Source organism: Hippocampus zosterae, chromosome 12 (genome assembly GCF_025434085.1).
Source record: "Hippocampus zosterae strain Florida chromosome 12, ASM2543408v3, whole genome shotgun sequence".
Classification (NCBI taxonomy): domain Eukaryota; kingdom Metazoa; phylum Chordata; class Actinopteri; order Syngnathiformes; family Syngnathidae; genus Hippocampus; species Hippocampus zosterae.
The window spans coordinates 718,047-744,436 of NC_067462.1; the positions used below are offsets into that span (position 1 = coordinate 718,047).

Consider the following 26,390-nt stretch of genomic DNA (forward strand, 5'->3'; position numbering starts at 1 on the left):
AACACTTTCCAGATGCAGCCATGTTGTACCAAGTGTCCTGAATTCCACCGAAAAGAAGACAGAAGTGATGGAAGTTTGGTGGCCTTTGTCCATCCCATCGTGTCTCCTTCTCGTAAGGCAACAACAGTCTCCGACTTGGCTCCCGCACTGGACAGCGATTTCAAATTGGACCGGCAAATCGGTGGCGTTGTTCAATTGCAGCCGGCTCAAGTCCAGCCTCACTTTGAAACACTCGCGTCATATTTGGAGTCCGACGATCCTCCATCAAGCGTCTCCAGTTGGTCCGAAATGCTGCCGCTCGACTGTGACTCGTAGAAAGAGGGAGCGCGTCACTCCGGCTCTGGCAACCGCTTCACCAGCTCATTTGAGACTTCTTTTTCAAGACTTCTTTGTTTTTAAATCGCAAAATGGCCTGGCCCCACCTCAGCCCTCTGAGCTCCCGCCCGCTGACCGTGAGCAAAAGCCCATTGACAACAATTTAAAAAGATATCTTTAATGGTGTATTGACCCCAGGGCAGGAGAATCTGTCCACTCAACATTTAAAAACCGCACAAATGACTTTTTTTTTTTTTTGGACCAACAATCAAGCCAAAGTACCTGAGACGTGAAACAAAATGGCCGAACAAACAATGAACATTCTTAAAGATAGTGTTTTCTTTGATTGTACCCAAAGCAAATAACAAACAAACAACATTGGAAGCCCCCCCCCCCAAAAAAAACAGGACTTCAGTACACCAAGTCACAAGAGCGGACGCGTTTTGTCTTTCAAGTCCTGAACCGACGCTGGCAGGTTCATTTAGCGAGCGCAACAACAGCAACGTCTGACATGTTTTCTTCTTCTCCTTACTGGGAAGTCACCGGCTCAATATTCATTCACAGAAGAACCCCCCCCCCCCCCCCAACAAAAACACCCGATTTGGCTGGTCGTGGAAGTGCTCAATGACAGCGACACCGAAAATCAAACAACAGGAAAGTATCTTCACCTTCAACGGACGTTTCTCAAAAGCGGCCGCGTAGCTTATCGTGGAAGCGCGAGCGACACAGTTCGGCGTCGGGCCGAGTCGACCCACTTCAAAGTTCACAAAATACAAGTTCAAAGTCCTTTTTTTCAATGTGAAACTTTTTCGAAACAACAGTGTGATCTACCAAATATTGGCAAATATCGGTTGTCAATTCTTTTACCTTTGGGATGGGTTCACATGGAAAAAAGAAATCAATCCTGAGAAAGACGAATGATGTCCTCCATTTGGAAACGGCGCTTACACTTATTAGGCCGAGCAGGAGTTTCACACTGAAAAAAAATGTTTTCTAACTTGAAAATCGGACCATTTAACGAGTACCGTCTGTAGTCCAAAAGTGCAATCAATGAAACCCCCCCCACCCCTCAAACATTTGTGGCATGCGCTGAGTAAACAGGTTAGGCTGAGCAGAAGTTTGCTACTGTCAATTTTTTAAAAAAACCCCAAAACGGGCCCATTTGAGCCGCGATGTAAACAGAGGTGGAACATAGTCTTGTGACATCCTTTCCAAGCTGCTATTTTTCTATCTCATCAAGGCATGAGAACCAAAGGCAAAAAGCAATTTAAAAAAAAAAAAAGAGTTGTGGCAAATGTGAAAGACTGCACCCCTGGTCACTTCCTCTGTCGTCAGCCCGCCCAACTGGAAAGGTACCTCTTCATTTGGTCACACACATCGCAGCAGCATCATCATCATCATCGGCGTCGTGATTGGCCATGTCCAGCACCTTCAGTTGCCGTCGGTTTTTAGAGAGACAATTTCAAAAAAAAAAAACTCCACCACGCCCAAGCAAGCGGAGCATTCATATAGGAGGCACGGGGGGGGGGGGGGGGGGGGGGCTGAGTCTCTCTGTCCCTCAGATCTCTTGGACACCTACCAAAACAAGAGAGAAGCCAGAGCTCCAGAACACCTTTGCATGTTGTTGATTCAAAGAAAGCTCGCCGCTGTTCTTGTTGGTCACCGCGAGCCTCAAACGTTGCATGCGGATGGAAATGGAAGCACCCCGCATTCGGGGGTGGGGGGGACAATAGGGGCTCCCGTCATAAGAGGACACCCGAAAACGGCTCCGGGGCCCAAGGCAGATCTTGAACAGCGACTTCACCATTGGGGCAAAATTCTTTGATGAGCTCTCCCAAGCGGAATTCGGGAAGACTTTTGGGCATCCGCCATCTCGCGCAGACGCAGACTAGCGTCAAAGCTTTGACGAACCTCATCCTTCTGTTTCTCTGCATGCGGCCCTCACTGACAACCCCCCCCCACCCCCGGTTTAGGGCGCTCGCCATGAAAACGCACATTTCACGAATGCGAGTCACTGACCCGGACACGACCCGGACGAGCGGTCTGCGGCGCTTTCCCGGTTCCCGAAATGTTTCCGCGCTGACCACTCTTGCCGCCAAGAACGTCAGCAACGGCGTTCTCGGCGCTTTCCTCCCCGAACAAAGGCTCACGTGTCTGCTGGGAGCGTTCCGTGTTTGGACGTGCGCTGCTGACTCAGCGGGATGACGGATGATTGGCGGACACGCGGCCCTGCCCTTATTTGGAAGCCTCCTACTCATTTTTGGGGGACGGGCGGGGTCACATACGAGTCAGACTTACTTGAAGCGCAGATCATGAGCTTCCTTGGTTCAGGGAGACGGCGTGTAACGGTAGAAGGCTTTCACACAGCTCCTGGTCATCGGGGAGCCTTGGGGGGGGGGGGGGGGGAGAAGGCCCGTCAGTGGTCAGCGCAAGGAAGCAACTGCGAGCGCTCCATCATCATCATCATCATCATTGGGGTTAGAATTATGATGGCTTCCATTCATCGAGCGGCCTTCGAGGGACGCGATTTCACATTCTTCAACCCCCCCCCCCCTTGTGCGTACCTCTGAGCACGATGTCGTCTAAAAACAAAGGCGTAGAGCCTCCTCAGCCCCACCATGACGGGATCCCAGTTGTTGTAGTGGCACAGCAGCGTGGTGATGAAGAACGAGAGGAAGACGGGCACCGCCCCGGCAAAAAACGTCCACGAGAAACGCACCTGCGCATAAACAAAGGAAGACGACATCTCGTGTGTCATTGGCCATTGGACACGCCCCCCCCACCCCCCAAAAAAAGACGCATTGAAATGAGGCCAATGTAAAAATCCCCAAAAGTTGCAAGTCACGCCGGTAACAATAATCACACCAAACTAAAAACGCTCGTTTCCGGCCGCAACGCGACAGGCCCGGACGAGGAGAGCAAAGGAGACTCGCGACGCACCTTCTGCATGAAGATGTCGGCCAGAATGGAGAGCGGGATGGTGAGGCTGAGGGCCAGGGTCCCGATGAGCGACGACGTGAGGAAGCAGCCCCTGCGGAGCCCCGCCCCCGCCCCATAAATATTCAATACTCTTGTTTTTGTTAAAGAGGTCCACGGCCAGAGGTGCTCAGAAAAAAACAAATTAAAAAGCAGGCGACCCACCAGAGCCAGAGGAACTCGGAGAGCACGGTGCCGATGAGGCCGTTGACGAGGATGTAGGCCCAAACCAGCTGGCTGGGCAGCTCGAAGGCCTCGAAGCCCGTGTAGTGAAGCAGCAGGAAGCCCGGCCACAGCAGCAGCAGGTTGAACAGACCCACAAAACCTGACGCGCACAAAACAAAGCCGCCACCCGTGTGAAAGGGGCTCCCCCCCGAGGGGCGGGGCCGAGGATTGGGGGCGTTACCGAAGAACATGGGAATGTCCAGCTTGTCCTCCCGATCCACCCATCTCTTGATCATCACCACGTAGACGGCGTAGAGGACGGCGCCGGCCAGGGACCACAAGGAGCCTGCGGGGGCAGCGGCACATTGACACACGCGCGCGCCTTTGCTTCCCGCTCTCGGCCGGCCGCAGCTTTACCCACGGTGCCTTGCTCGTCGGGACGCTCCGTGCCGGACAGGCTCACCGTGGCCACGCCTCCCATGCTGGACAAAACAAAAAAAATCACACACGGCAACTTGTCCGCGCAATATTCACCACCCGACTCGGGTGCGTTTCTCCCGTATTCAAACGAGAAATTTTCATCATTTGTAAGTGAGGCGGCGGAAAGCGCAAAAACAACACCATTGAAAAAAAAAAAGCGATTCTTGCCACGTTAGAATTTGGCCCCGCGAGTTGGAGGGGGCGGCTTCAAACGGGGGACCGGCGAGTTTGCCACACGTCTCACCTGAGCGCCACCGCAAACAACTTGGACAGAGTGAAGCGGTCGCTGCTGCTGCTGGGAAATACGGCGGCCAGGATGAGCGTGAACATGCCTGAGGGCAGACGGGGGGGGGGGGGGGGGCGTTAAACCGGCAGCGGGGCGCCGCTCGTCTCGTTGACGGCGACTCACCTGACGTGGATGACAAAACGTTGACGATGGCCACTTGTCTGGCGGAGAGCGCTTCCTGATAGGACAGGTTGGCCAGGAACCACTGCCCGGGGGGGTGGGGGGGGGGAAAGAAAGGCCAGGAGCCTCCGTCACTTTGCCGTCTCACAAACGGTTTCCGATGCCCTTCCGCCCCAAAGGCGCGACCGATCGAAACGCCGAGCCGCTTTCGAAGGGCTGGCTCGCTCGCGATTGGACGCACCACAAAGCAGAAAAAGAAGCTGATCTTGGCCACGTCGGCGACGGTCAGCTTGCCGGCCGTGCGCAGCGCCGCCTCGTGGTCCTTGGCGGCCGGGTAGGACATGCGGGACAGTTTGGCCTCCAGCGCTTGCGTGGAGGGCAGCTGGCGCACCTCCATGATGTTGCTGAAACGCACCCGCTGCTTTTTACAAGCCGCTGGGACAAAAGCGGCAAAAGTTAAACCCCCTCGCTGCACCCCGGCGGATGGGCGACGCCCACTCACCGGCTTTGCGAGATGCGTCCATCAAACAGTTGGCCGGATCGGCGGGGACGTCCTGAAACTTGACGGGCACGTACAGCGGCTCGCTCTGTGTGAAAAGAAGACGCCCCCCGCCCGCCGCCCCCCCCTCACAGTTGGTTGGATCAACTCTGCCAAAATCCACAACAACACTCGCTAGCGACGGCGCTACATCTTTTTCTTTTTTTTGTGCCTGAACTGCATTTTGCATTTCCCGATTTGTGTGCGTGATCAAGAAGGAACTCTCAAAGACGCATCGGGGGCGCGGATTCGAACCGGTTGGCGGGCCGACAACTTTGCCGTGAATACGTACCAAGCGGTTGTTGACGGGGGCGTCGTTGGCGCAAGGAGCAAAGTAGGCTTCCGCATCGGCAAACTGTGGACAGACGGACCGGTTAGGCGAAAAATGCGACGCCGCGGTTTCGGGAGACTTTCCCCACCGTGCGTACAAGCGAAGCGCGTCGACGCTTGAGCGAGCCGGTGCACTGCCGTCTCCAGGGCCGCCACAGCAGGAACCCCAGCAGGTAGAGCACAAACATGGACGTCTTGGCGAAGGTGCTGAAGAAGGGCTTGTTGTACTCCTGTTGCCGGAAAATGTACTGCGGCGGAATCGGGAGAGAAGACGACAAATGATTCGGTGGGAGAACGATAATTCACTCTCGATAGGTGTCGCCATAGATAACAATAGAAAATGCCCTTGAGAAGATCAAACGTTGCTGATCGAGAAAAAAAAGGAATTGCGCATCGTGCGTGTTGTAAATCTGTGAATCGTGAGCGGAGAAACTGAATTTGGGGCCGATTGGCGTTCTTAAATCGTCTTCCTGAATGCAAACTGATGCTTTGGCTATCGGCGTCAAGTTGTCTTACTGCTGTCAGCTCGGAGGAGGCCACCCAGATGACGTCCACCAGCAGGAGGATGACCACCCCCAGGGCCATCCGCCTCCGCTGGGCCGCAGCCGAGCTCCCCGCGGAGCCCATCCGGTTCATGATGAACATGCACTCCATCGTCACACTGCGCAGACGGACAACATGGAGAAATGATGGGCGCAAACTTCGAAATAAACAGGAGCGAGCGGCGACGGCCAATGGCTTGTCGTTTGGCTACGGGCGGCTTCCTTCCGCCGAAATGCCGTTTAGAGCGAAAGCGTGCGGCGAGCTTCGTGGCAGCGAGTTAGCGGAGCGGCCGAGCTGTTGTAAACAAGGCGAGCTGCTTCAAGGGTTGAAAACAGCTGTTGGCGAGAGAGAGAGAGAAAAAAGACACAATCGAGCCGACCGCGACTCACGTTGCACGGCGCCTTCTCCTCGGCCACGATGGAGAGCAAATATTGCTTCCCCGGAGATTGACAAAATAAATCCGCTGCCACTTGGATCGTTAAAATCAAAGTTGAGAGATTTTTGAATTCCTTCCCTGGGTGATTATGGTCGCCATTTTTTTAAACCAGTGATGTGTCAAGGTAACCAATAGCGGTGTGATTTCCGGGATGGTCCTTCAGGGTACAATTAAACGTACATGATTTTTTTTTTTTTTTAGTCTTGTTGGCTCAGTTTTTCGTTGAATAACACGTACCTTCCTCAATAAATCGAGGTTAATATGGCAATTGGTACTATTAGGAATGGATGTGAAAATATTTCTTGGATGCTCAGCAAAAGAAGGATGTGGGAGTCGAGCAACAGTGACAAACTTCCGAAATGGTCCTTCAAAATAAAGCAAATATATATACAGTACTGTACCGTACTTTTCTCTATTGTTTTTGCTCATGGATTTTCAGTTTTTTTCAAATACCACGGTCACATATGCAAAAATATTGCCAAAAAACACCTACCTTCTGCAATAAATGGAGGCTTTATAAAATTATTATATGGTGCACGAACGGGTTGTTCCTGACATATATTACCATTGCCTAACTTTAACTTTAACTTTGGAGCTGGGCTCGGGCAGCGCACACTCTGGATCTCCGTTTCTTCCGCCTAGTTTATGGTGACGTCAGAGAGAGGCGACGCACTAAAGAGAGCGCCCGTGGTGTGGGTGGACGCAATAAAGGGGCGACGCTCCCAAATCGGTCCGAAGTTCTTATTATGGTTGGTGAGGTCTGATAAAGCCCCTCAACTCGGACGTTACACGTTGTGTACAAATGTACTGTCCTATAGTGAATGTTCATGCCGTATTTTCAGGATTTGACGATACTCAGGGTGTTGTTGTTGTTCCATTACAACGCAAGTGCAAATAAATTCAAGTCAAAAGGACTGAAATACTTTATTCCTATTTTTTCCCCACGCCAACATAAAACAAAGCAATATGGAATTGTATACAAGTGATAAATGCATAGGAATCAATCACGAAAAACAAAAAACGTCACTGATTCGCAGATTATTACATAAAAAACATCGACGTCAGGCAGAATCACAATAAATGTGCAATAAATAAAAAATATTCACTAATCAACGCGGTGTGTAATAAATACAAGGTAAATGTGAAAAAAAATACAATATGCATACTCATTATAATGAGCCCCGGCCCCTAAACACAACAACAATGTTCCATCTACCCGCATGTCATTGTTGCCGGTGGTTTCCCTGATCAATGAAAAACCATCTCACTTATCTATGAGACCTTTGTGTTGCTACGGGTACAAACGCCACGGCGATATTTTTTTTCCTCTATCAACATGCACATAGCAAGTGAGCATAGTTTGAATAAACATGGTAAATAAGTGGTCTAACGCTACAGTTTGAATCTTCTCTCAAAATATCCATATGGCCCAGTAGTGACGGGATTGATATGTAAACGACACGGTGCCGAACAAAGTGATTAACAAAGTGAGCGGTGGCTGCCTCAATGACCAAAAACCCATTTCTCAAAACCCATCCATTTTCTCCCACTCCTTTTTCACATTGAATCTAATTTTCGATTCACCGCAGCCCCCCCCCCCCCACAAAGCTCACTCAGCAGTACCCCGTGCAAAGTTGTGGAAATTGTTTTCGCGCCTTGCCGGCTCTCCAGTTTCAGGCTGGCTACCCCAGCCCCAAAAACTCAGATTTTTGCAAGCAAGTGTATTCTGGTGAAAAAGTGTTTTGTAGGTGCTACAGTTTTTATCATGTGGAGGTAAAAGGTGGACACAAACGGAGAGAAACAAAAAAAGGACATTTAAATAAACACAAAGTTCCCCCAGAACGAAATAGGCATGTATCAAATATACAAAACCAACAAAGTAAAAACAACGACAAACGCACAGGTAAAAAAAAAAAAAAAGAAACAACCCACTGAAACAATATTCTGAGGAAACAACATAACTAAAACATGCAACAGCAACAGTGAAGTGACAAAGCCAGCCAACTAAACAGAAGCAAAGTGACACGTCGATGAGGGACACCTGGACAAGCTACGAGTCGCTGGAGGGAGCCGATTGGCTGATTGGTCGACACATGGGACAGCACTGACGAGAACAGGTGGAAACAAAAACCCGACGAAAAGACATGACAGCAAAAATGGGACACAGGGAAACAAAAAACATCCCCCGCCCAAAAATGTCAACGTAAACATAGACACGTGGAACAGGAAGTGGGCCAATTTGGTACAAAGTAGCCATGTTAGGCCTCCTACTCGAAACAAACTCGGAAGTGGATGCGTCTTCTGAGGGCCCACCTCGAGATGGACTTATCACCCAGGAATGAAAAACCAAAACATATCCATCTACTGAAATGTCAACTTAAAAACAAAAACTTGTGCACGGCGCCGCATGCTTTCCGAACAAGATACTTTTTTGTTGAGCGCAAGTCAGCAAAACAGGAAGTGACTGCAAAGCCCATAAAAGTGGCCACGGCAGCGACAAAGGAATGTAAATAGGAAGAGCGAAACAGCACGAGAAAGGAGATGCATATGGACGGACGTCATCAAGGGAGAAAGCGAGCAGACAGCCAGCGGCGGGCGTGCTATCCTTTCGGATCCGAGCGCGCGGCTGACGAACCCACGTGAGGTAAATACTGACATCAAGTCGTCACACATCCAAATGTGTGTTAGGAGACATACAAAAGCGCCCCAAATCCTCTTCAGTGTCGATCAGAGACATTGACCACGTTTTCCCTGAGCGAGTTCCGTAACGTTCCAATGCGAAAACTGTCCTCACGTCATCGCTGCGGACCAACAACAACAAAGAACACACTGGAGACATTTGCACGGCCCCCTTGGAAAGTGACCACGACGGCGGTTGCGATGTGCGATAGACGCTCAAGAGAGCAGCACGTGTCACGCTGGTATTTTCTTGCGCTTGTGGGAAGGAAAGCGGTCCCGATGCCAAAGTTTCCCATCGCCAAATGGAGTCCAAAGCTCTGAAAGTGAAAGAAATGAAATAGGAAGTGAAAAGCATTCAGGCAAAGGCTCCATCCTCTCAGAGCCCCCGCTTATTTCTCGGGACTTCTAATAGTCTCCGGTCCGCAGACCTGAGGCACTGGGCAGGGGCCGGGCCAAATCAAAAGAGCTCTCAAATGAGCCAAGGAGGGGATGCCAGTCTAGGAGTGACGCGCTCCCTCTGTATACGAGTAGCAGTCAAGAGACGAGCAGCAGCATTTTGGACCAACTGGAGACGCTTCGTGGAGGACCGGCTGACTCCGAAGTCAAGTGCCGAACAGTAATCCGGCCGAGATGTGACGAAGGCTTACATTACAAAGTGCTCTTGAGAAATTGAGAAAGGAAGGGCTAGACTTTAGTGCCTTCTACCATTTTGTTCCCGATGTATTGTTTTGTTGTTACAACACATGTTACTTGATCCGTGCACGGCACTTTGTACGCGGCGACGGCTGTTTGAAAGCGCTCGAGAAATACACTCGAGTTGAGCCGGCTGCTGTGGTTTTCTTTCATGCGGGTCGCACAAGCGCAAATTTGGAACTGAACGTAGAGTTTTTGGCCTTACAGTTGGCCAGCTGCAGCCTGGTCTGCTCCTTCTGCTGGCTGGCAGGAGTTCTGGTCTTTGTCTTGATGTAGGTCAGCCTCTTTGGTTCCATTCCACCTGGGAAAAAAAAAACAAACACCCAACAGAGGAAATGTGCCGTGTTTATAGAACAATCACAGAAAATCTGTCGGACGCGGTCGGAATGCGCCAGTCGACAACAACAACTTTGGCGGAAATCCTCGAAGGACAAGATTGACTCCCGGCGATCCATTTCTTTCCATCAGACTCATTGGGAGCAAGGCCTCCCAATTGTCTGTTGGAAGCCCAAATCCCCTCAGGTCTCGTGGCTTCCCGGTCCGACTCTGCTGTACTTTACCTTGCGGGGGTCTCTGGGTCACGTCGCGGGGATCAGACACACGGGAAGACGTCACAAAGGGTCGAGGTTGGGGCGGGACGGGCCGGAGGAAGGCCACGCTAGGGAAGGGCAGCGGCCGGACGTGGGACGGAGAAGGAGGCGCCGCGGCGCGATCGTCCCGAAAACCCGAGGGGATCCTCCACCGGGGCAACGGGGACGCCTCCTCGCCGGAGAAGTCGGGAAAGCGAGCGACAGGCGGCTCGGGTTCAGGTTCGGGGGTCGATGACGGGGACTTGGGGAGGAGGTGCAGGATGGAGGAGAAGAAGGAGCAGGATTCGGGGAGGGGGATGGTCCCGATTCCGCTGTCCAAGGTTCGCATCTGCCGGCCGGACCCTGAGGCACAAGCACAACGGTTGGCGGGGATGCAAGCAGGGCGAGGAAAGGGGGGGGGGGGGGGGGGGGACACACACACCACTGGGGCTGTAGTGGCCCTGAAAACCATTTGGAAGAATGGCGGGCAGGGATCAGCAAGGGGGCAAAGTTTGTAAGTTAACCTTAAGTGAGACTCTTTTTTTTTTGAGGAGGGAGTGGGGGTAGGGGGTGGGGCGGTCATTCATCAATGTCATGAAATAATTTGTCCATCGAATTAGTGTCAGTCATGAAATAAATGTATCTGAATAATTCATCATTCATTCATATTAGTCAAATCAAATAACTTCCATTTGTCATTTGAAATTGCTTCATTCCTCGTCAACACAATCAAATGAAGCCTCTTTTGAAGCCCCGTTTTAGGGGGGAAAACGGTTCATTTGAAGCTTCAAATTGTAATCCTAATAAATGAGATCTATTTGGAATCATTTGTCGTATTTCCTCCTGGCTTTGCTTGACTATTGACGGAAGAATATATTTTCAATGCCCGGCCACGCTTTTCCCGCTCCAAAGTTTTGGTCCAATTCCCGCGGAGGCTGCCGCGGAGTCATGCGCCGACAAAACAAGTTGCGACAAACGAAAAGAGCAAAAGAGCCGATTGCAGGGAGTCCACTTGAAGCAGCGCTGTCAATGTCACAAAGCGGTTGACATTCAACAACCAGCATGCGTCCACCACACTGACCATGAAATGCATCACGGGATGGCCCGAAAATACGACCGCTGCCTGCGCGGATTTCATCTCATCGTCCAACGACTGCCTAGCGTTGGGTTATAATGTGAGTGTGTGTGTGTGTGTGTGGGGGGGGGGGGGGGTTAGATTGAGCCATAAATGAACAATCTGGTCCAAATCAATCATATTGTACAAAAATCGTACAATCGCTTGTCGTGAAGCGTCTCCCCACTCGAGCACGCGTAACCTATTCCAAAGGGTCAAAGCCTGGGAAGACCGAACGGTGACGCGCTCCTGGGATGAGTCTCGTGCCCACTTTGAGTCACCAAACATGACGCACAGCAAAACACGAGCATATAAACAATGACTGGAGATCTAATTCAGACAATTAGATCCAAAATGGGGTCACCCTCTCAACATATGAGGACAGCGGCGACGGCAGCGTGAAAGCATGCTGAGCCGACACTCACGCACTTACACACTCGGGGGGAGCTTTACCTTCACAACGCCGACTGTCCGTATTGGTCCGAGGAAGCTCCTGTCACGATCACGGTACATCTTTTAAAGTCGGCATCGTCCGCGCGATGTCAATGAAAAGAGCGCGGGCGGCCCGTCGGACACGAGCTATTATTCGTTCGGAGGTGACGATGTCACGTTGCCCTTCCTGCAAAAACCGCTTCCATCTGGTCTACACCATTTGGAACAATGCACAAAGTCGTCGGGAGAGGCTTCGTTGAGATAGTCCGGAGGCCTTTGCGGGCTCGCGCGTGCATTTCATACGCGGTCTTTGCGACTCTCCGCAAACTGTAAGCTGGCAAATCCCAACTCGACTCTGAAAAGATGGCGGCCGTCGGCCGAGGCAGGCGCAAAAGCAGAAGCTTACCGATGACGGCATCCTGGAGGGTGGTCTTGATCAGGGCTCCGTTTCCAGCGTCCGTTCTCTGGCGCATCGTCGATGCGGTCGGGGCACAAGAGAAAGGATCAGCATCGGCGCCCGACGAGCGCGGCGGCGACAAGACAACATGGGCGGTGCGCGGACTCCACCTGCACGTCCCCGATGGCGTGGATGCGTCCTTGCGTGTCGTGAAGCGACATTCCCGGGCAAGGCACGGCGATGCAGGCGCGCACCGCGTCGTGCGACTCCCTCCTTCCCGCCGAGCTGAAACAAAGCAGGCGTTCGAGAACAAATTGCGACGGTGGCTCGGAATTGTCCGCGGTTGGACTTATGAGTCTTATTCGACGCGCGGCGCAGCTGCCAAAAAGAAAAACCCAAAAGAGAAGCGCGGAACGGGTCTTACCAGTCTTTGGGGTCACTTTTTCTCCGGTCGCTCTTCTTGTCCGTCTTGGTCTGCTTGCCCCCGAGCAGCGAGGTCATCTTCTGATCCCTCTTCTCTTCTTTCGCCTTGGCCGCGTCCGCCTTCTTGCCGCCGGGCGCGGGAATCTTCCCCTTGCGAAAGCCGAACCAGTTGGCCAAGGCGGATCCGGATTTCTGCTTGACTTCGCCGCTCCTCTCCTGCTCCTGAGACTTGTGCAAGTTCTCCTCGATGCCGAGCATCACCTTCTCCTCAATGGTGGTGATGGTATTCTGCCTCTGGGGTTCTTCGCAGACAGGTTCTCCAAAGGCGCTGCAGAACTGTTGCTCGATTTGAAGGCGTTTGGCTTGTTCCCGTTGGAGTTGAAGACTCTGGAGTCTTTCGCCGGATGAGCCCGGACTCGGGGGAACCGCCAGGCCTTCCTCGATGAGGAAGTTGTCCAGGAGGGATCGGTTCACGGTGCAGCGGTAGCTACCGGAGCAGCTCACGCTTCCCGGGAGAAGGTCGCCCAAGGAGTTGAGGGAGCTCCCGGAGTGCGTTTTGATCTGCGTTCGCACCTTGCCGGACCGATTGAAGCCGGGGCGGTCCACGTAGCGGGCGCCGAAGCTCTGGCTTCGAGCCTTGGCCCCGTTGGTGCCCATCACCGGCCTCAGCGGGGGTCTGGTGGACACGGAGACGGAACGCTTGAAGAGCCAGCCCTCCTCGTCGAAGCCCCAGTCCGGCATGGCCCCGCCTCCCGGCGGCCGGCAGGGCTCGGAATCCAGGGAATTGCAACGGGTCTCGATCTTCTGCCGGGCTCCGCCGCCTTCATTCATCACGCGGGGGTCACAAACGTACGTCTGGTAGGTTTGGATGCCTTTCGCGGATGCCCTCGGCTCATCCCCGTTCTGGCGAGCCAGCGTGACCAACGCGCCGCTTTCTGTTCCCGAGATGGCCTCGTGGGATCTCGCGTTTGCGGGAAGAGACATTTTTGCGGCCCTGGACCCGGAATTTTGGCACTTGTGATAGTAGACGTTGCAGTACGTCTGAGGCGGGACTTCGGAAAGTTTTGGCTCGCTAATGCTCTGCTGAGTGCGTTGTAAGACATTGGGACTTGGTAACAAAGAGGCTGCGACCATTCCGCCGCGGTAAGCGACGGCAGATTCCAAATCCCGCGTTTCGAGAGCGGGGACGGCCGTTTGGACGCCGAAGACCGGTTCGGCGGCTTGATTGTCTGGCGAAAAGCCAGTCGGTTGACCCGACAAAGTCTTTCCCACAGTGGCGCTCTGAGGACGATCGGCATGTCCGGAGTCCGACACGGTTCCGAGCGGGAGCGAAGTCGGTGCGGACGGAGAGCCGAGTTCCGGAGAGAACGGGTCCGCCGGCCGCTCCCGGTGTCGGATGTCGGCGCGCTCCTCCACGCCGGACGCAATTCTCGCGGATGGCGGCTGTCTCGCCGGAACCTTTGAATCTTCCTCCACCTCGACGGCTTTGGTCACCGAAGCGCTTTTGACAGGCGACGCGAGAGGCGAGCGCTGTTGTACGCGCTCCAAAGACTTGCAAGTCGGGGATGCCGAGTCATTGTCTTTTCGGGCCTCGTGGCCCGAACTGAGCGTTTTTCCGCGACCGGGCCTTTTGTCGGGGCTCCCGGATTTGTGCCCCGGGATGAGGTTTTGGTGCAGCGGCGAGCGGACGTGTTTGTGCTGTTCCGGTCCGGCGTCGGCGCTCTTGCTGCGCAGGATGAACGCCTTCCTGGCCGAGTCGCAGAGCTGCTGTTTGGGTTTCCTTGAAAGCCCGCCGTCGCTTGGGTGAGAAACCTCCGCCGAAGAGCTGCGCTGTCTGGCTTCGCTCACGCAGCTCAAAGCCCCGGCGGCAGAATGCCGCACGGCCGGGGTCCCGCCCCCCGCTCGGGATTCCGAGTCCGTGAGGTCCAGCCGGGATTTGCGCTCACTGGATCCTTCCCGGTTGTTGTTGCCGTCGCTCAACGTGACGGCAAAGTTCTGGCTTTCTTCTCGCGAGTGGAGACTTTCTTTTTCCAGGGTCCCGGGTGGGCCCGCAGAGAATACGAAGTTGTCCGAAACGGTGTTCCCAAAAGATTCTCTGGACCCTTCTTCGGTCAGGACCCCTCCTGCCACGTTGTCACCGGATTCCTGACTCAGCGACACACGTGAGTCGTTGCCGCTCTCAACGGGGTCCGCCACGACGATCCCCATGTTTGCGTTTTTGTCCGTCTCGGCCGTCGTTCCCGGCGGCTTACTCTTGACGCCCGGCGAGTGGATGCCCTCGTTCGACATCGCTCCATCCTCGCGTGGCGTGGCGGACCCGGGGTAGGGTTTCTCCTTCGAGACGCAGGTCTGAAGACGCTCGAGGCCTTCCGGGACGCGGTCTCCCTCCGAGCCGAGGTCCGTCCGATGGCCGGAAACGGCGGCCGCGCTCGTCCTCTTGTCCCGACCGGCGGCGCGCTGCGTCGCAAAGGGGCGTCAACATCTATGAATCGACAAGCCCCCCATCCTTGAGAGTTTTGAGAGGAGTAGGTGGGTCACCTGTTTGGACAGGCCTCGTCCCTCGGCCCACGTGTGCGAGCCGCCGGAGTGTCGGTTACCGGCGCCGGACGGAGACGGATCGCTACCGCTCGCGCTACTGCGCGGGCACGTTAGACTCAAGAGACTGGGCCACCTCCCTGCATCCGTAGACACTTTTCCATTCCTTGGCATTTCCTGGACAGAAGAAAACCATTTTGCTTTTCGGGTAAATGCTCCACCGCCTGCTTCTGACTGGGCCAGACCTTTTGGTCTAAATTTATCGGTGCGAGTGGAGTCGGAGGGGATTTCATTTCCACCTTTCTGACCAAATACAAGCCCTCACATTCACCTGAATTGGCTGCGGATTGTCACAAGAACAGAAGACGGATTGGCAAGAAACCTTTGCATTTGGGCCACCCCGACTGGGCAAAGCGTGGCGCTGAGGTTGGATGACTGGAGCTTTTGAAAAAATTCCACCCCGATTTGGCCGTTTCTAAGGTTCCACCAGCGACAAACTCGTCGGCCAAGTACGACATTGGTAAAAAAGAAACCAAAAGTCGGGCGAGTTTGGCGCTCTTACCTGCGCCGCGGGACTCGGCGACATTCGCAGGCGTTGTTGGAACAAGACGCTCAGTATGCGGTTCTGCTGCTCCAAGTCAAAGACGCGCGTGCGCAGCTTGACACATTCTTCTTTCAGGTCCTGCCAAATCCACATCGGCAGAGAGCGGGGGAGGGGGTCAAACACTTTACCGACTCCGGCATTGGTAGGCCGAGAGGATGGCCACGCACCTTTTGAGTGAGCAGAGCCTGGACCACCTGGTTGGCCACCTGCACCAAGAAAGGAGCCGACAATGAAGGCGCCCTCAAATATACCCTCCAACAAAAAAAGCCCCGGGGGGGACGCTCCGTTTAGTTCTTGGTGCTTCTAATCATGTCCGGTCCGCAGACCTGACCCTACGTGTGTGCTCCCTCTTACGAGGAGCGGTCAAGAGGCCAGCGGCGGCATTCTGGACGGGAAGTCAGCCATTTTAGTTTGAGGCGTGGCAATCTCGGAGGGGTTTTTGGTGGCGCACTTTGACAAACTCCCCACTCTGGTATTTGGGCCGAGAAGCGGGACCCTTTTGCGGACGAGACAAAGACGAGCCAAAGTGTTTTTGCCCATTCCTTACCTCATCCAGGCAGCGTTCGTATTGCCTCCTCTGGTTGTCGTTTTCCAAGGACAGAGCCGAGTTCTCAGCCTGGAGGAGACACTTGATGAAAAAGATGGTGCTCAACGCGATCGGCGGATGAACCGGAGCGAGACGACACAACACGGACGGGCAGAGGGCAAAACTCGCAAAGTGCCAATTGCGCCTTTGACGGCCTTGAGCAGCGGCAAGGAAGGCGCCCGCTCGCCTACCTCCAAAGCTCGGAGTCGTCGGAGCACGGAATCGCCGTCGGCGCTTCCCTCCGGGCCGCCGCCGGCCTCCGGCGCTTTGGACGTCTCCGTTTCCGAAGCCGGCGGACCCTCCAAACTGTCCCGCTGCTTCCACATTTCCTCCAAAAGTTTGTCCTGCGACACAAAGCGGAGACGCGCCGGCATTTACCGAGAGGACTTGAACCCGGCCCCGTTCTCACGAGAGCTTTGCCGAGTCTTTGCTACCTTGTATGCTTTCATCAGGTCCAGTGGGTCCACCTCGGGGCCATCCAATGAGTCCTGCTTCTGGAGTAGGGATCGCACCGTCTCCTCCATCCTGCATTTTGACACAAAGACTTTTTTCAACAATCTGACCCCGAACGGACTCAAAGCAACGGCTTGTGTGACGGCTTTGGTGCGGCTGGACACTTTTGAAGCCGTCCAGAAATACTTTCCCCGCAGCCGGGTGATATTTTTAGCAGTTTTTGAAGACGGTTGACGTTGCAAAGGTTGTTACCCCGCTGAGACGACGTTGTACCGTTCTGTCGCTCTCGCAGTCTAATCTGGTGCCGCGGCTTCTTTCTTTATTTTTTTTCTGAGCAGACGAGTTCAGCCTTTGAGCGAGAGCTATTTATTGCCGGCGTGCTTTTAAAAATACACAAATGTGCGTGCGATCGTTGTCCTTCATCCTGACAAGAATCAGAAGGATTTCGGTCGGAGACGACTAAAGACGTCTGATGGCGATTTCATTTTTACTTCTACGAACAAGCAAAATATAGATTCAGAGCATCTGTACAATTTCAAGACCATTTCAGAGTAGGAGTGAGGCGCTCCCTCTTTCTACGAGTCGCAGTCGAGAGGCGAGCGGCGGCATTCTGGCCCAACTGGAGACGCCTGATGGAGGATCGTCGGACTCCAAAGTCAAGCGCGTTGCAGTCATCCCAACGTCCAATTTGAAATGACTGCGTTTCAGAGCCGAGCTTGAGACCGTTTGCCGGTGGACAACCCTCCCTCACTTGTAGATCGCAAAGCAAAGACAAATTGTGAAGACGCCGGACGGCGCGTCGATGCCGAGCCAGCGGAACGAAAGCCGCCCCCTTCCCCCTTTCGCCTCCGGATGGTATCCATTGAAATGGGCCGCGGTGCCGTACAAAGCCACGGGTGGCCCTAATTGCGTCCGCTTGCCGGCGGCTTTGTCCTCGCCACGTTGAGTGGCCAATGGAGCCGTTCGCCACGGAGCGCCGCCTTCGACGAGCTCCGTGACGTGGATTGCCTCCGCCTTGGTGGGATCCTCCAACCTCTGGGCTAATGCTGACCCCCTTTTTTTAAAAACGTGGCTGCACAATAGAGCCCAACCGGTCCTATGGAATCCATGCAAACTGTGCGCAGTCTACGCCGAGGTCACGACAAACCCACTTGGGCTCAACATTTTTCCTCGTCCGTGACTCATGAAGCCGTTACGCTGACAAGCGCGCAGCAGCAGCACCCCTCCCCCTCCCCCCCGAGCGCCCAAACTACATTTCAGTGCGCTACGGTGGGCACAGTGACAGAACAAAAAAAAAAAAATGGGGCATCCATAGGAAGAAGACGACGAGCTTTCGCGCGTTTTCCAATCTGTGTTTGGAAAAGTATGCGGCCTGTTAGCATTAGCCCAAATGGGCCGCTATCGGCTACACACACACACACACACACACACATTTACATATAAAATGTGTGTAACGAGATCAACACAAGATCAACTTGTCCGGACGCAAGCCGTCAAGAGTTGATTTTTCCACTGGCACGTCTCGCTGGCGCCAGACAGCTCTTGATCTTTGGGGAGCGAGTACGCGCTACTTATTTGTTGTCTGTCGGGGCGGCATTGCAACGCTCGCGCGAGCCAAAGCCTCCCCGGAGCCCCCAGGAGGGAGTCAATTATGGATGCGGGACTGGGCTTAGCCTAGTTTCTCGGCTCCTCGCCGATTTGCCGCGCGTGCCGCGTCTCCCAATGTTTGCATTATGCATGCGGGCGCTGCGCAAAGCACGCTTCGGCGCTTCGGTCCTCCGTCGCTAGGAAGTACGGTCGCGACGGAGGCCGAAGCCACGGCCGAAACCCTCAACCGGGAATGAGGTTTTCCTCTGCCACCCCACCCGATTGAACCATCCCAGCACCGCGAAGAGAATCTGCCAGGAGAATGAGCTCATATTTGAGTGAAGATCACCAGGAGAAAGGCACATTTTAGAGGTTACGCTCACAAATTCCAAAGCGTTTCAAGCGTGGCGACTGGTTTTCAATTGCCATCACCACACAACTTGGAGGCTTGAAAAACGTCCAATCTGATGACAATACGTGTTTATTTATGACAGTATGGAAACGAGAACGAGGGTTAAAGATATCAAGTGGTATCGTGATGTCCCGACTTTTTTCTTGGGGAAAAAAAAAAGAGCAAGTCTTTCGATTTTTTGGTTTGCGGGGTGCACCCTGAACCGGTCGCCAGCCAATGGCGGGGCACACGCGGAAATACGAGCAATCGCGCGCACCGTCGGACCATTTGGAGCGCTAGCGGTCATATTTTTGGAATGTGGACGCAAACTCCCCGCAGGGGACCCGTGACCTGTCGTGACCTCTGCGCCGTGAGGCGGAGGTGCTGACCCGTCTTCCGCCGTGTCGCTCCCCGATTGTTCAGTCGTGAAAATCACCTGCAATTTTTTTCTCTCTCTCTCTCTCTAAACAACGGGCACCTTTTTGCTTTGCGTGACATACCGGCACGCTAATGATGGCAAAAGCACGCCGGCATGTCCGAATTGCGCGCGGCGGTGTCTCCCTTCGAAATGACCCAAAGCTAAGCTAAACCGAAGCGAGGGGCCGAGGGCGTTGGCGCGCGGCTCCTCCTCGAGTGCCACCGCTTACCTCGCCGGGGAGCGACGTCGTCACATCCCTGGAGCGCCGGTGAGCGGTGCGGAGCGGGGAATCTGGGTCGGCGCCGGCCGCCCATCCATCCCGACCTGCCTGCGCGGATTCCGGCCTCAGGTGGAGCCGCCAGGTTCTCGCATCCTCCTCTCCTCTCCGCTCACACGCACACACAAAAAAGGAAAAAAGGAAAGGGAGCAAAAAGAGAGGATCTTGAAGCAAGCGCGGCTCTGCCAAGGACTCGGCAGGCAGTTTTCCTCCTCCTCGTCTCGCCCCCCCCCTTACCGCCCCCGCCGCCTGATTTGTCGCTTTATGGCTCTATTTGCGTCTTCCTGTGATGCTCAGCCGCGTTTCCAGCTCGCTGCTCTTGCTCTCGCTCGCCCTCCCTCTCTCTTTTCTCGCTCTTTCGCTTTCTCGGCTGGCCAGAGGATGCTGAGCATGTGTCGGGGGTGGGGGGTTGGGGGGGGGTTGTTTGATTTTGTTTGTTGCAGGAAGATTTTGTTTGTTGAATGCGATTGGCTGGCGAGCGGTTCAGGGTGTCCCCCGCCGACTGCCCGAAGACGGCTGGGATCGGCTCCGGCGCCCCCCCCCCACCCCCCTTTGTAATCCTCTTTTTTTTTTGTTGCTCTTTTTCCGAAGCCAATGTTTCCTTGCGTCGAGACGCGGCACACATTGCTTCACATTGGATGACTGCGGCAGAGGAGAAGTGCGCAATTATGAGGAAAAATTGGACAAATTGGGGGCGGGTGGGGGGGGGGTCTTTGTAAAGCGACAACAGAGAGCTAGCTGTGTGTATTTATAGAAGGCTTGGCGGAGGAAGACGTGAGGAAATAAGCTGCTCTATTTTCACTACGCCGTCACCCACGTGCTCGCATCTCGGATGATACGCTGCCAACAAGAATTACGTCAAAGCAAGCGCATCGCTCACGCACGCATGCGGCGAGCAAAAAAAAAATGCACTCAAGTGTCTCTTTTAGGGTGGACGATAATCACGGGCGAGTGCGCTTTGTCACGCGGCTCTTGTCGGCTCACCTCCAAGAAGGCGATTCATATCGAGCCGCTCGCTGCCGAACGTGAGCGTTTGAAAGATGCATTCATATGTGTGCGCGTTGCGCGGAGAATACCTCTGGGCTTCCGCTTTGACCTACTTTAAGTCGTGATGCTCGGCGCGCGTGCTCACGCAAAGGCCTTTGCCCGGCAATGGCAACGTTGGAGGCAAGACGAAAAGAAAAGAGAAGGCCGAGAGGCTGCCGTGCTTTCTGCGGGACTAAAGCTTCAGTCGGATGGCGTACAAAGACTTACCGAGCGATGAAAGGGGCCGGGGAAGGGGGGTGGGGGTGGGGGGGGGTCGTCATCTTATGTAACGTGAAAAGCGACAACGGAAGCAAACGATTTCACAAAGACTGACTCGCGGGCCGACCTTCAGGAGCGTTGGATGAACTCACCCTCCTTTATCTCGCCCAAGCGGTCCACTGAAGCCACGGCGCGCTTGACGCTGGCCCTCCTGATTGAAAGAGTCGACAACTCACCGTTTGCTTTGTCTTTGCGCCCTACAACAGAACGGACAAAGAGTCAATGCGCCAATCAAAGCGCGTTGGCAGCCTCACCGGAATCGGTCCATGCGTCGCCCTTGAAATCCCAACAGAACAACATCCACTCAAGTTGGCGTCGACGAGCAAAAAGCCGCGAAAGGTGCTCAGTCCGGCCATGTTGGATTTGCGCCGACGCGCGATGGATGACCAGCCGCCGGTTGACTCGTGAAACGTTCACAACGAGAGTCGCGCTTGTCTCGGCATTTCCCCGCCAGCCACGAGCCATTTTCGTCGGCATCTGCTCGGTCAAATAGCAAAAGTCGCCCCAGCGCGCGAGAAGGAAGGTCTGAAGTTGGCCACTGCGATGTCGAGCGGCCATTTGAAGTGGATTCTTCATTCCTCCTCATTTGTTTGCGATGAGCCTTAGACACAAGTTTCACGGTTCAACATTCAATTTGGCCAGATGTCGATTAGAATAAGATGCCCCCCCCCGCTACGCCCCCCAAATAAAGATATAAATACATAAATAGTATTTGGTTGGAAAAGCTTGAAATTGAACAGGGTGTGGCGGCCATTTTGTTTTGAAGCAGCCATTTTGGCGCACCTTCCAGGTCACGTTCGCGTCGGAATCCTTTCAAAACAGAGTCCTCGGTGCGAGGCGGTCTTGACTCCAAATTTATTTTCACATGCGCACGCCTTGCCGCTCTTTCCAAAATTCCCCAACCCCCCGAGACAGAGCCGACTCGGCCAAGCCCCGACACTCGATGGGGCTGAAGCCCACCAAGGCGGCGCGCCGGGTGGCCACGCCGTGCCCGGCCGCCAGCCGGGCGACCCTGGCGGCGATGACACCGGCCGGAACGTGACAGTACGGCCGCCCCCCGACGCTGAAGGACGGCCAGGGCGCCGCGGCGTCGCTCGGGCAGGGCCCGGCCCCCGGCACGCTCTCCACGTTGCAGGCGATCTCCACGGCGCCCTCGTGCGGCAGGGCCAAGACCCGGACCCCCGGGAGACCCCCCGGTGCGGATTCCCTGATGGCGGCGGCGATGCGCCGTCCTACGGCCAGATCCTGCGTGTCGATAGTCACGTTGCAGTTCATGACGTAGGGGCTGGCCCCGACGCCTGCGACCACAGCAAAGGAAGACTGTGAGCGCACGCACGCCGCCCGACCGTCAAGTCGAGCTTCTTTCTTATTGTCCTCTCCAAGAAAATTTTTTGGGACCTACCGGTGAGGCCGAAGCGTTGGCGTGGCACGGGCCCGACGCAGGGCCTCACGCCGTTCAAGTCGGGCGTCTTCTTGAACCAGCCCATCTCCTTCCTCCTCTGCGCCAGTGCCCGCTGATGCGGGGCGTCCGCCCACCCGAAGAGGAAGACGCTGGTTCCCGGCACTCGCCGGGTCAGGCCCACCGCCACCGCTGGACGAAGCCCCACAAAGTCAGGAAGGCGGCAAAGTCGGATAAAAAGAACCTCCGCGCCGACGGGATCTCACCGCGAGACTCTCGAGCACAGTCGTCGGGGCCCACGTCCTCCCCCAGGGGGTAGATGGGGACCAGGTCCACGGCACCCAAACACGGGTGAACGCCCGAGTGGTCGCGCATGTCAATCAGTTCGCAGGCTTTCTCGCAGGCAGACAACACGGCCTCCCCTGAAAGACAGAAAAAAGAATAATCATTATATCCTTTTTTGGGGGGGGGCATCAGTAAATGTGAGTCCGTACTTACCGATGCCTTCAACAGTGGCCACAATTGTGATAACGGAGCGGTTGTAGTCACGGTCATTGAAGATGTTCAGCACGGCGGTCCCGTCTCTTCGAACGCCTGCCCCATCGGAATCAAGACATCATTTGCTCAAGAGTTTTTTTGCTGCTTCAAAACAAAATGGCTGACCTCCTCTTCACTTTGGGCCCTGGAGACTTTTCTTCACATCCTCTATCCATAGACACGTCCACCCAATTATTGGTGTCCGAGGGGGTACTGGCGCTTGCGTTCCACACTTGCCTTGAGAGTCGTATAAGGCGGCCTTGGCCACGCGTTCCACCACGTCCTTCCTGCGAGCCTCCGACACGTTGAGCAGGCACGTCACCAGGCGTCGTCCCATTGAAGTGGTCGTCATGTTTCTGCAATAATAGAATAATTCCATCAAATTGGGGTCGAAAACAGAAGCACACCAGATGTACATTGGGATTATTTTTTACGTAAAAAAGAAGACATGTAATGACATTTGGAGTCAATTGTTTAAAAAAAAAACAAAAAACAGGCAGTGGTTACCGATTGAGAAATTCCATTTGTTAAGTTTAAGTCTTTCAGAAAGTACATCTGCCTTCATGCTAGGACACATGAAGATTTACTCATGTCGAGGGACATGGTTGAGTGTTTAGGTGAACTAGCATGCATGTTTTTTGGGGAAAAAAATTATACTTTGCCTTCTCTTTGGGAGATTGAAATACAATGTGATTTGTTTTCAGGAAAGTGCAAGGTCAATAGTTTGTCTTCCTTATAGGAAGTCGCAAAAGAAACAGTTTGTCTTCTTTGTAGGAATGTGGAACGTCAGTTTTTGGTTCTCCTTTTGGGTAACGGCAACATCAAAATGTATCTTCTTTTTGGAATAGTCATAAATGTTCCTTTTTTCCGGAACGGTCACCACCAATATTTTGTCCTCTTTGTGAAATGAGTGTCTTCTTTTTCCGAAAGAGCAACATTACATGTCGCTGAGTTATATGTGCAAAAGAGGCCGAAGTGTGTGATTTTCACTTGTTACATTTAACAGTTAGCGCGGGTTCTGTGTTCTCTTCCCCCCATGCTCGATGTGTTGTTTCGTTCACTCCTAGACCTCTTTGGAGACAGGAATTTTTGAAAGTAAATACAGTTTATTCTCCGTTTCAGACGATTTGCTAGTGCCCTGAAGGAAAACATTTACTCTAACGCGCCATGGTGCTGAGCGCTGGGCAGTTACACTTCCTGTCCCTTACCTACTATGGTCCGTGTTATAGTGATGGGAATTCCGGCTCCTTTTAGAGAGCCGGCTCTTTTGGATCGGCTCCCTAAAAAGAGCCGGCTCTTTCGGCTCCCAAATGGCTCCTCAGTTTTTTTTGTTGCTTAAATTAATTTAATACCAAAAATAACGTAATATTATGTGTAAAATGAAGTACTAATGCAACAAATAGACATTATATCAAATATTTATTATTTATATGACTTTATTTATATTCTTCTGAACATACTCAACATGGAGTGCTACAAAAATAAAAACAAAGTACAAAGACCCATCTCAAAACAAGGTTGTCAAAAAGTTCCAATCTCTGAATGTGTATATTTATAAGCTTTTAACTATTTACAGTAAAATATAAGTAAGCTTTGAACACCACACAACAAATTATAAATTAAAAATTGTAAAACAAAAAGAAAAAAAGCAGCATCCAGGTAAAGGTTTTAGCTTGTCTTTAGCGAAGATTGGCATAAAGAAAAACCAAGTGCCTCAGCTTTGAGGGGTTGATCCTGTTTCTCCTCTCTGTTAATATTAGCCCTGTTTTGGAGAAGATTCTCTCTGAGGGGACAGATGTTGCAACAACACACAGCCAACACAAAATGGATGAAAATCCCTTGCAATCATTTTACCCAGTTCCTCGTCAAATGTGTTCTGTTTTGGTGGTTTTATAGCTTTTTGCATAAAGTGGCTCATAGAGCTCTGGGTTGTACATCTAGGCAGTTGTGACATTGCAGCAGCAACAGTTGCAGACACACTAGCACCTTCATTAATATCTGGTTCCCTTGCTTGTCTTTTCTCTTCAAATTGTACTGATGGGTGGACATTTCTGATGTGCCTGTGCAGGTTATTTGTGGAGCCTGATCTATGGGATATTTTAACCTTGCACAGTCTACACGCTGCCTTTGAACTATCGATTAAATTGAAATGAGTCCACATTTCACTGCGTTTCCTATCCATTTTCTCACCTTTCCACTTTCCACCGTGTTGTTTTTTTTTCACTAACTAGCTCTCTCGTCTCCTCGTCTGTCTTGTTCGCGTGCTGCTCAGTGTGCTGCTGTGTGTGTCTCTTCTCTAACCCCTCCCCCTTCTCTAAACTGCAGCGTGTGTGTGCGTGCGTGCGTGCGTGCGTGTGTAACCCTCCCCTCCGGCTCCCCAATGAGGAGCCGGCTCCCAATGAGGTGGGATCCGGATCCCATCGTTCACTTCAAAGAGCCGGCTCTTGGAGCCGGCTCGTTCGCGAACGACACATCACTACCGTGTTAGAACTAGAGAACTTAAGTAGCCATTCAGATGACAATCTCGGTTAGCACTCAAATAAATGTTGAATTTATAGTCACCGAGCGCTTGAGAGTCACTCGCTGTATCTGATCGCCGCTGGCAGTGCAGAGTACAGCGATTGGGCAAAGTCCAATCTGTCGCTAAATCCTCTGAATGTTTTTAAATTGCCATTTTATTTTAGATAACTCAAATAAAATGCTCACAACATAAGTGAATATCAAATGTAACCGTTCCTGTATTATTGAAGGAGTGCGTTTGAATGTGTTTGGCGAGGCGAGTGTGGCTCGTCTCGCAAACGAACACGGAAGTAACCGCGAGGGACACATCTTGGTTTACGTGCGCGCTCGGCTCTGCTCCGGGTACAGGGGCGAATTATCTTAACTCGTGACAGTAGTGCCTTGCGTGCGGTTTATTGTATCTTCGAGGCATCGCATTAAAACTTTATTCGATGCGAATGCAGGTCGTCTCAAGTTTTGTCGCCGTCAAGCGAAAACGGAAGTACAAAAGAAGGAATCATCGTGAGTGGGAACTTGCCACCCCGCCATTATTGCGTCATGACGTTCGCGCATGCTCAGTTGTGGTGTTGCCACGCGCAGTCAAGTAACGCCGTATACCGCGGTGGCGCGATTTTAATCAACAGCGCCTCTCTGTGGGCAAATCACATAAAATTGATCAGGTAAACGCAAACTGGCGACTTTTTGGGGCGCGCCCTGGAAAAACAAGAGAGGCGACGTCGCGTAACGTGTAGGGTCAAGTGCAAAAGCTGAGGAAGCTTACATCAAGGCCAGCTCGGAGCTAGATTTGCTGCTAAATCCCCCCCGAGGTTGCTCCTATGAGCTCGCAGCTAAATACTTGTCTCGCACCGGACTGAACGGACCGAATGACTTATTCTCTTAACGACAGCTGCAGCCGAATACGCGACGATGACGACTTCGGTGCCGCCGCCCTCCTCTTCCGCATCGAGCAGGAGCCCGGTTGGACACTCCAAAGGTACGAGCGCGCCCAGGCTCCACAAGCTACTGGCCGTGCCCGGGTGCAAACCAAACGCGCTCAACGACCTGCTCCTCCTCCGGCCCGGAGATGGACACGAGTCACCAGAAGACAACGGCGGTAGTAGCAAGCACGTGGTGTTTTTCCACGGGGACATTCAGGTGAGCAAAGCTATCGGCGACTCTCGGTGGGAAATCAACAGAGGATCTTGTGCCATGGTTGTAGTCTACTGCATTGAATGGTCTTGGGGGGTGGAGGGTGGGGGGGTCACAGAGTTGGCAACTTCAAGAAGGGAGTGAAAGTAAGTGA

The 26,390-nt window shown here is 53.3% G+C and overlaps 3 protein-coding genes across 7 annotated transcripts; all 3 read right to left on the reverse strand.

The window, feature by feature from the left end:
* Positions 1–477: 477 nt before the first annotated feature.
* On the reverse strand, positions 478–6,527 carry LOC127611475 (solute carrier family 35 member F5-like). Of its 2 annotated transcripts, none has more exons than XM_052082018.1 (14): positions 5,727–6,527; positions 5,309–5,458; positions 5,173–5,235; positions 4,845–4,929; positions 4,584–4,777; positions 4,346–4,427; positions 4,181–4,268; positions 3,874–3,938; positions 3,698–3,802; positions 3,457–3,616; positions 3,256–3,346; positions 2,880–3,034; positions 2,614–2,701; positions 478–1,890 (listed from the first exon to the last, which is right to left on the reverse strand). In XM_052082018.1, exons 1-13 carry the CDS (start codon positions 5,862–5,864, stop codon positions 2,626–2,628), a joined length of 1,452 nt encoding a protein of 483 aa, XP_051937978.1. In that variant the 5' UTR covers positions 5,865–6,527; the 3' UTR covers positions 478–1,890; positions 2,614–2,625. The 2 variants fall into 2 exon arrangements, with proteins under 2 accessions (XP_051937978.1, XP_051937977.1); XM_052082017.1 differs by having other exon boundaries at positions 5,300–5,458.
* A 561-nt stretch (positions 6,528–7,088) lies between these two features.
* On the reverse strand, positions 7,089–19,518 carry LOC127611454 (nck-associated protein 5-like). Of its 4 annotated transcripts, XM_052081986.1 has the most exons (13): positions 19,300–19,518; positions 16,656–16,746; positions 16,413–16,565; positions 16,183–16,251; positions 15,803–15,841; positions 15,594–15,713; positions 15,035–15,208; positions 12,498–14,953; positions 12,244–12,358; positions 12,083–12,140; positions 10,122–10,493; positions 9,767–9,862; positions 7,089–9,185 (listed from the first exon to the last, which is right to left on the reverse strand). In XM_052081986.1, coding segments are annotated over exons 2-13 (3,744 nt in total). In that variant the 5' UTR covers position 16,746; positions 19,300–19,518; the 3' UTR covers positions 7,089–9,183. The 4 variants fall into 4 exon arrangements, with proteins under 4 accessions (XP_051937946.1, XP_051937947.1, XP_051937945.1 ...); XM_052081987.1 differs by lacking the exon at positions 10,122–10,493; XM_052081985.1 differs by lacking the exon at positions 7,089–9,185 and having other exon boundaries at positions 9,311–9,862.
* A 1,968-nt stretch (positions 19,519–21,486) lies between these two features.
* On the reverse strand, positions 21,487–26,265 carry ftcdnl1 (formiminotransferase cyclodeaminase N-terminal like 1). The gene is made up of 6 exons (XM_052082058.1): positions 26,150–26,265; positions 22,826–22,944; positions 22,550–22,645; positions 22,318–22,473; positions 22,055–22,243; positions 21,487–21,950 (listed from the first exon to the last, which is right to left on the reverse strand). The coding sequence occupies exons 1-6, from the start codon at positions 26,236–26,238 to the stop codon at positions 21,514–21,516; spliced, it is 1,086 nt and encodes a 361-aa protein (XP_051938018.1). The 5' UTR covers positions 26,239–26,265; the 3' UTR covers positions 21,487–21,513.
* Positions 26,266–26,390: the final 125 nt, after the last annotated feature.